General features: G+C 46.6%; 1 protein-coding gene across 1 annotated transcript in view; it reads left to right on the forward strand.

Moving 5' to 3' along the window:
* Positions 1 to 2,614: 2,614 nt before the first annotated feature.
* ITGB5 (integrin, beta 5) overlaps positions 2,615 to 8,678 on the forward strand; it is a 45,751-nt gene continuing 39,687 nt past the window's right edge. Inside the window, exons 1-2 of the mRNA XM_009996027.1 lie at positions 2,615 to 2,859; positions 6,908 to 7,076. Of these exons, the coding sequence (XP_009994329.1) occupies positions 2,678 to 2,859; positions 6,908 to 7,076 (351 nt within the window). The 5' untranslated portion in view covers positions 2,615 to 2,677. The remainder of the gene's footprint in view (positions 2,860 to 6,907; positions 7,077 to 8,678) is intronic.

Here is an 8,678-nt window from a genome sequence, read left to right on the forward strand (position 1 = left end):
TGCTGTGGAAGGAAAGCAAACTGGCAGTTGCAAAAGACACAAGTGCTGTGATTTGCTTTGTGGTGATATCAGAGCCTTCTTCATTTATTTATTTATTTAGTTATTTTTTGGTAGAGAAATTTTGTTTGCTCTTTAAGCACTGGAGTCTGGATCATGTCCATTGAATCGAGGATTATGCCAGAGTGAAATTGGGAGTACTGGAGCATGTCCAGGCTCAGCTGTGTTTGGATGTTGGCACGGAAGGATAGGTAGAGCAGCAAGTGCACTGCTGGGAGAATGTCACCGTTGACACTTAGCATGGTGTTTCTCCCTTCACCTCATCCATCCCTTGAGTGCTCCCTAGTCATGTAAGGGCATATTTCTCTGAGCCATTTCTGGATACTTACATTGGAAGATCACAGCACAGATAGAAGCCAAGCTCTGCAAGCTTGCAACATTTAAGTTCTCTGTATGGGAGCCAGATTAAAGAGAGCTTGCATCAGCTATGAGTTTCTAGGCACATTTTGGCATTGACCGAGTGTTTGGCATCTCATTGCACATTGAATGGGGTAGCTTTAAAATTGAGCATTTAGTTTTTATAATACTGCTTTTTCAACTTAAGTCCAGCTGGAAAGCAGTGTGTCCTGGTTAGACTGAAAATATGAAAAGTGTAAAAAGAATGAAAAAAATGAATAGATTCCAGTTGTATTGTCCATCGAGCCTTAAGCCCAGCCAAGGAGAAAGAAGAGCTTTTTGTGGATATGCCTGATTGTTGAGTCTGCATTTGTCAACTGGCCTAAAGCAGTTTTTCCAGTTTCTGCCACTGTGAGACAGTATCCAAGAAATATTTCTGAATTCAGTTTTGAGTGAAAAACCTTTTAGTAAAAGCCCTAAGGAGAGGATGGTGGTGACTGTGTGAGGGGAAGGAGGGGGCTGGAGGGGCTGGATTATCCCTAGGAGTGTGAGAGTAATACTGGGCACAGAGCAGAATAATTTCTTTTGCACTTATGGCTACGTACGTCAGCGATATTTTCTGTGAGAGAATCAGTTTGTGCAGTTAGAAATGACAGAAGAACCAACCCCAGAAACCTTTTATTTTTTGGTGCTTCTCAGGGACTAATATTAAGAGAAGAAGGTTTGATGAAAGCATCCTAGATACGCTCTCTGGCACAGGAATTCCCACTTAAGACCTGCTCAGGAAGAAGAGGGGTTTGGAAACTGAAATACTGGGGGCATCACATGCAGAAGGACACATCCTCTCCTTCTGCTATTGCTGTGTGTTGTTGGGCTGGAAGTAAGTGGGAGCAGCTGTGCTACTCCAGACAATGAGAAGAACAATAAAACATTTAGAAAAATCCTTTCACAATATAAAAAAATGTTTCATTTCTGGGGAAGAGGAGAAAAAGCCACAAGTGTTTTGCAGAACCTGCCATTGCCCAAAGGTCATGCTTGGCCATGAAGAGCTGGGAGGGGTGGACAGGAGTGGGAGCTTGGTCTTGAGAGGATCTGAGACCCCACAGAGCTGGAAAAGTGGCTGAGGTGACAGTTGGGGATGTAAGAACTCCAAACCAGTCTAGGGTTTCCATTCAGCTCCTTCTCACCAAAGTGTACGGCAAGCACATGCCACCTCCTCTCTGCTTTCTCCAAGGACCATCTGGTGTGAAGTTGAGTTCACTTTGAAACTGCTTCACCTTTTTTGAGGCATGGGCAGTGCCAGTGGTGGCTTCCCTTCTCAGGCATCCCTTCTGGAGGCCACCTCTGGTGAACTTGGTTTGGCAAAGGTCAGGGGAAAGGCTTTCCTCTGCTCTTCTTCACATTCCTGCAGCCTGTGATTCAGCCCTGTCAGCTCCTTCTCTTGTGTTCATCACTTCAGGAAACTGTATCTCTGCCTTGGTGCTCCAGTGACCCTAACAAACTTCCGTTTCCAGTACACTTCCCTTTTTCCTTGTTTTCTCCAGATGCACGGTGGCACAACCCTTTTGCAGGGGAGAGGTCTTTTTCAAAACAGTTTATTCTGTGTCTACTTTGACTTGACTTCTCTACAGAGCTCAGATGATGTCTTGCATACATCTTACATTGGCTGTTCCCTCCTGACTCTCTTCCTTCTCCTCCTCCAGCTCCTTCTGTCTTTTGCGTAAGACTTCCTGGGCTGCTTCTGGTTTGCTTTGAGGATGTACCCAAGTACACGTATGCAGGGTCCCTCTTTCAGTAGTCCATGAGGAATCCATTTGAAGTTCACTCTACTTGCTTTTCTTTCCAGATTTCTAGGAAAACACCTCTTGACTGTGCACAGTCTGGGGCAGCAGCATTTTTCATGTGTGTTCCTTTAGACATTCAGCTGAGATGGAAAGATCCTTTTCCGTATTTCCATAGTAAAATAGAGCCATGCACTCTATAGCTAAGTGTGTTTTCCTTCCTAATAGGACACTGCATATCTTAAAAGGACCCAAAGTCATCACTTGCTTTCCTGTTAGTCTCCTAAGGGATGGATTTGAAAAAACTCACCCTCTTTTCTCCCCTCACCCTCTTCTTTTCTGTCTGCTCTGGAGGGCAGGGGCAAAACATATGGTCGTGGATTTTATGCTTGCTAGGAGTATCCTCTTCACCAGTCTCAACTCTTGTGTGTGCAGGTGACCAGACCTCCTTCCGAGTTCAGGTTCGGCAAGTGGAGGACTATCCTGTGGACCTCTACTACCTGATGGATCTCTCCCTGTCCATGAACGACGACTTAGATAATATTCGCAATCTGGGGACCAAGCTGGCTGAGGAGATGCGAAAGCTCACGAGCAATTTCCGGCTGGGATTTGGCTCTTTTGTGGACAAAAACATTTCTCCTTTCTCCTACACTGCACCAAGATACCAAAACAACCCCTGCATTGGGTAAGTGGTAGGTGTGCCCATGATGGACAAGCCCTGTGTTGTCACAGAGCCTGGCTGCAGTCTCTTCCCTTCCTGTTCTTCTTTTAAATAAGGAACCAAACTTCAGCCTCAGCTGAACACTGATTAGCCATGGCTGTAGCTGGGATGCTCCAGAGCCATTCAAAATAAGATCATTTCTCATTTTTGTTGGGAAATTTCTGCATCTAGAGATGGTAAAATGTTTTATTGGGAGCCCGAAGCTATTTTTAAGTACTCAGAGAGGATGGAGGCATAGCAGGCTTTGTTACAGACTTTAAGAAAAAGAAGCAAGAGCCAGAAATTCCTGATTTCTGATCCTAGCCCTGAGTCATAGTTTGGCTTTGAGTAGATCAATTAAGCTCTTTGTCTCCATTTTGCAGATAAGGAGACCCAGACAATGTAAACCCTTCCTGACAGAAGTGTTTGGGGGAAGTGAGATTTGTGGGGGCCTGTAGTACTGATTAATGAAGTCTTGCAATGCATTTTGAAGATGGGCAGGTTTTTTCATCTTTATTGCTGTGGAAGGAAAGCAAACTGGCAGTTGCAAAAGACACAAGTGCTGTGATTTGCTTTGTGGTGATATCAGAGCCTTCTTCATTTATTTATTTATTTAGTTATTTTTTGGTAGAGAAATTTTGTTTGCTCTTTAAGCACTGGAGTCTGGATCATGTCCATTGAATCGAGGATTATGCCAGAGTGAAATTGGGAGTACTGGAGCATGTCCAGGCTCAGCTGTGTTTGGATGTTGGCACGGAAGGATAGGTAGAGCAGCAAGTGCACTGCTGGGAGAATGTCACCGTTGACACTTAGCATGGTGTTTCTCCCTTCACCTCATCCATCCCTTGAGTGCTCCCTAGTCATGTAAGGGCATATTTCTCTGAGCCATTTCTGGATACTTACATTGGAAGATCACAGCACAGATAGAAGCCAAGCTCTGCAAGCTTGCAACATTTAAGTTCTCTGTATGGGAGCCAGATTAAAGAGAGCTTGCATCAGCTATGAGTTTCTAGGCACATTTTGGCATTGACCGAGTGTTTGGCATCTCATTGCACATTGACCATTGACCAGACAAAATTATCTGCATTCACTTTTCACCAGTTCTGTCCAGAGAGGAAAGCCAAATAGATTTTAACACTGAACATTTGTGATTTGGCCATGAAGCATAGGCACTATTCCCCATGCTCTTCATAGCTCTTTCCTCTGAAAATCTGGCATGGCTTCAGAGGGATGTGCTCAGTCATCTCCATCGTCCTCAGTCTCCATCATCTGCTCATGTTGCTCAGGGCTTGGGATGGGTTTTCGCTCCAGTGAAAATTTTGTTTGGCTGGTGTGTGATTTAATTGAAGTGACATGGCTTTTGCTGAGTGAAATAGGATGAAATGTGCAGGAGGGGAGGGGCAGGAGAAGAGAAGAGGGTGGGGCTGGACAACTCTCCAGCGAGGCCTGCCTGAAACTGCTGGTGTCCTTTCATCGTGGACACCCAGAGATGTCACCTCATCTTTTCCCACTGTGATCAGGCTCTCTGCACATCCTTCTGGTTTTACCCACATGGTTACTTTTTTGTTTATGGGTTACATTAAGCCAGCCTGGTCTTGTGAAACCATTTAGGAAGGATTGCCTAAGGCATCTCGCCTGGTGGGTGTTTCCTTCATCACCATCCCTCTCCTCTTCACTCAGCCCAGGGGGGCTGGCTCCTCCTTGTTCTCTGGAGTGTGGGCTGCTGCAAGATGGCTCCCTGATGTGTCAGCCACATGTGCTGTTGGGTCTGGTTTCATTTGCAGCTATTTCTAGTGTCAAAGCAGACTTTGTCCAGGGGCCTACTTGTATCTAAAAAAAAAGCTGCAGGTAACCCTGAGCTGTGATGGGTGTTTTCTGCCCCCAGTCCAGGCTCTTTCCTCCTCATGGCAATGGCCAATTCCGGGGGGTGTTTGGCTGTGTTTTCAGGTAGAGTCTGGCAGGGATCCCTTGTTCCTCCTCTGTCCTACTCCAGTTTAGAGCTCACCCCTGCTTCTGGCTCAGCATCCCAGATGGGACCTCCTGGAGAGCCAGGATGTGGCCTCTCACAGCCACAGTGTCATTCAAAGGAAACAAACACCAAATTAAAAAAGATAAGGAAGGCAGAGGGCCAGACTAAACACCCAATAGGCATCTTCCTGTGATAAGATGTGGGGAGGTTCCAGCCTGAGATAACTCAGTCGTGCTGCTGTGTACTCTATGTAGTCAGCTGTCCATCCTCTGTCCTGTTGCTGCCTGAAGCTTCTGCCAGCAAACCTGGAACAAAAGGATTAAACTGTACATCCTCATGGGATCAGGGACCCTTTAGAGTGCCAGTGTTTACTTCCTGCATCAGGGCTCTGGCAAACTGAGCAACAGGGTGTATGGTAACAACCCCAGGCATGGATTCTTTACCCAGTGTGCAGAGTCCAATCCACACATACAGATGAGATGTCAATTTTTATTACAATCCTGCACAGGGCCAGGTGCTGGCAGGCTAATGCTAAGAAACAAACACACCTTAGTGACAGGTCAGAGAATATTTATACACTAGAGATTGGGATAAAATTACAATGTATTGAAAAAAAGGGTCGTCAAGGGCATAGGGCTGCTATTCAGTGCAAAATCACTCAGTGACTAGGTTATCTCTGGTCTACTGTCTTCATGCCTTCTTAAGCAATGCCTTCCTTCGGGGCATTCCTCCTCTTCTAGTTCCTGTCATATCCTGTTAATGGTGATGATGACGTGGGGGCGTTCCTGTTGTTATCTGTATGGTTACCAATGTATCAGTCCAGGGTGATAAATACCCTATAGCACAGTCATTCTGAGTCCCGTGTGAGTTAAGGGCTGTGTGCTGAGCCCCCTCAGTGCAGGGGCTTCAAACATCTGAAACCTCCTTGCCTGGGCTCACCCAGGGTGCAAGTCTGGACATGGGGCTGATCACAAGGGATGGCTCTAATTGCCAGCCGGGCCCAGAGCAGTGGGACCTGCCCCGTGGTTAGGATTTATGCATGGTTGTGCAGGTGGAAATCCCAGTTCTGGGGTCCCCTGGGAGGGATTTGAGTTCCCAGGGGTGGTAAATCTTAAGTACTCCTTTGTGTAAAAAGCCTCTTACAACTTACCCATAGTGGGTCATGTGTCAGCAGAGGCCTTTAATTGTTCCCTGGGTTTATAACTTGGAAGATAAGAGTGAATTAGTGCCAACCCAACTCCTTTTTAAACACATTTTCTTCTTAACCCTTCTCATCCCTCTCCCCTGCATGATCTCATGGATTTCCCACGCCTCTGGAGCTTCTCTGCTCAGCTCTCCCAGCCATGGGTGAGCACCAAAACTGCCTCTTGTTTTATATGGAAAAAATAACTGATCTTGGTAACCTGCCGAGGCTTTTTTCTGCCTTAGGGTGCCACTCCTACTTTGGAAAGCAGAGACAGTTCTTGCTCACCGGCTTGTAGGGAGAGTGGGAGGATGCATGAGTTGGTGTTAGTTATTAGCACATCTCGAGGTGTGATGTGCAGGGTGGCACGTATTGCCAAGAAAACTGGATGACAGTGAAAATGCATATTGAAAAATAGAGGGAAAGTAGCTGTCAGCAGTGATGCCTGCCACCATCCTGGGCTGCTGGGAAGAGTGGCTCTGGCTCTGCTGTCGAAATGTGCCTTCTGCATCACTGTGAGTCACATCCTGCTCCACAGACTTCCAGTCTAAACCCCACTTTTTGGCTTCTGAAATTCCAGAGCCACCAAGTCTGGTGATTGGTGTTTCCATTTGGACCCTATGTGGAGAGACATGTTTGGTCCTGGTGAGATCTTTGGAGAATTCAGTTGCTCAAAGCCCCTGGGGGATGACTAAAAAGATGGACTCTGCTGTAGAGTTTTGAAGATAAATAGTCAGAAATCAAAGTGTCCAAAACATGAAGCCTTGTGAAAATATTTCATCCCTCTGAACAGAAGTTTGGAGACCAACCTGGCAGCTTCTGCAGCTCTTGGCTGATGGTGGAGTTCCTCCTAGCTGACCATTCCTCTGTTCTTCTTGCAGTTACAAGCTGTTCTCCAGCTGTGTCCCTTCCTTTGGCTTCCGCCACCTCTTGTCCCTGACGGATAAAGTCGACCGCTTCAACGAGGAAGTCCAGAAGCAGAAAGTTTCCCGCAACCGAGATGCTCCAGAGGGTGGTTTTGATGCGATTTTGCAGGCTGCTGTCTGCAAGGTGGGTCACTCTGGCTTCTGGAGTCTTAAAGCAAAGCAAAAGAGCTTTTGGAGCTCTGCTTTTGGACCATGGTGAGGCTTCAGTGTGCCAGTTCTTGGAAGTAACTGCTACATTCTTGCCTGCAGAAATAATGCTTTGAAAAGCAGAGGCTATTGTTTTCATGTGCTTTTGGACGTGAGCAGACAAAGAATAAAAAGTGCATACATTTTCTAGTTTAAAGGGGTAAAAAAGGAGCTTTTGCAAATGCAAATTTAGGTCTGAGGTTTAACCACATGCTTAGACTTGTAGGTGCTGATCCCTGAGCACCTGGTTCAGGTACACTAGTGTGCAGTAGCACCACGCATTGGCTTAATGCATTTCTGAAGTGTGTGTCAAACACATCTTGCAGCAGTTGACCCATGTTGAGGGTTGGAGCTGCTTGTACCTGCTCCCTTTGGCATGTGGGGATGGATGATCTGATGTCCAGTCACTGATAACCTGCTTTCCCTCCTTGTCTGCAAAACTGGAGCTGTGAGTAGTAATTAAAGACAGCGCTTTAGCCTGGTGCCATGTTAGCCATGTCCTTAGGGTTTTTGGAGATGTTTGCTTGAAGATCTTTCTAGAACAAGTAAGTGGGTTGCTTTGTATCCCTTTGTGCATCAGGGATGGAAGAGCTTGCTCCCCTCTGCTGTGTGGCTGAGCTGCCCTGCTTGCCATGGATGGTTCCAGTTGCTTTTTTTCCCCTCTTGACGTGCAGTTTCGTTTTTGTTTGCTCTGGCCTTACGTAGTCCTTTTGGTTGGGCATGTTTTCTTCTGGGTCTGGATTTTGGGAGCTGGGAGATAGACATCACCTGCAGGAGTGATGGGATGCAGGCTTGTGGGAAACCAGATCTTCCCACGCCTGGGTTGGCTTCATTTACGTTTCATGCTCTGAGCAGGACTGAACCTGCCCAGTTGGAGCTGATGCCACCCAACAGTCATCTTCCCTCTCCCAGCCTGGCACACATACTGTTGTTGGCACAACTACAGTGCTCATCTAGGCATAAAGTGCTTCTCAGTTTTTAAGAGGTGGCTCTCATGCTTAGAGCTGAGATGTCTCAGGATGCTGACTCTGTTGTGCCACCCACCGTGTGTTTTTTTGCAGTCCTACCACGTTATTGCAAAAATGGGACCATGTTTCCCTACAGTGCAGAAATACTGCTGTGTGTATCACAGTGGCTCATGTTGGAGGTGTTGCTGGAAGGCAGAAGACCTGCAAAGTATTTCCTACATGTTTGTACCAGTCTCAAAATGTTGGTAAAGATAAACATCTTTGACTGGTTCTTGAGTGCACAGCCTAGTCCCTTCTAAATTCAGAAGATTAATTTAGATGCTGGTGCCACCTAAATTCAGGACTGAGTGTCCTCTAGGAAGAATGAGCAGAGGTCAGTGTGTGTGCTTGCGTGGCTTTTGGCTTGATGTGACACCTCATGACGGGAATTTCTGCAACCGTGGTGGTTAATTAATTACCAGAGCCTGGGGGTGGGAAAGAAAGTCCGTGGGACCAGTGTGCAAGGCAGGAGAACCAGCTGTGCCTTAACTCATGCTGCCTTGGCAGCCCCTTGCTGTGGGTGGAGCAGCTGC

Source organism: Chaetura pelagica, unplaced genomic scaffold (assembly GCF_000747805.2).
Source record: "Chaetura pelagica isolate M959 unplaced genomic scaffold, ChaPel_1.0 scaffold3, whole genome shotgun sequence".
NCBI lineage: Eukaryota > Metazoa > Chordata > Aves > Apodiformes > Apodidae > Chaetura > Chaetura pelagica.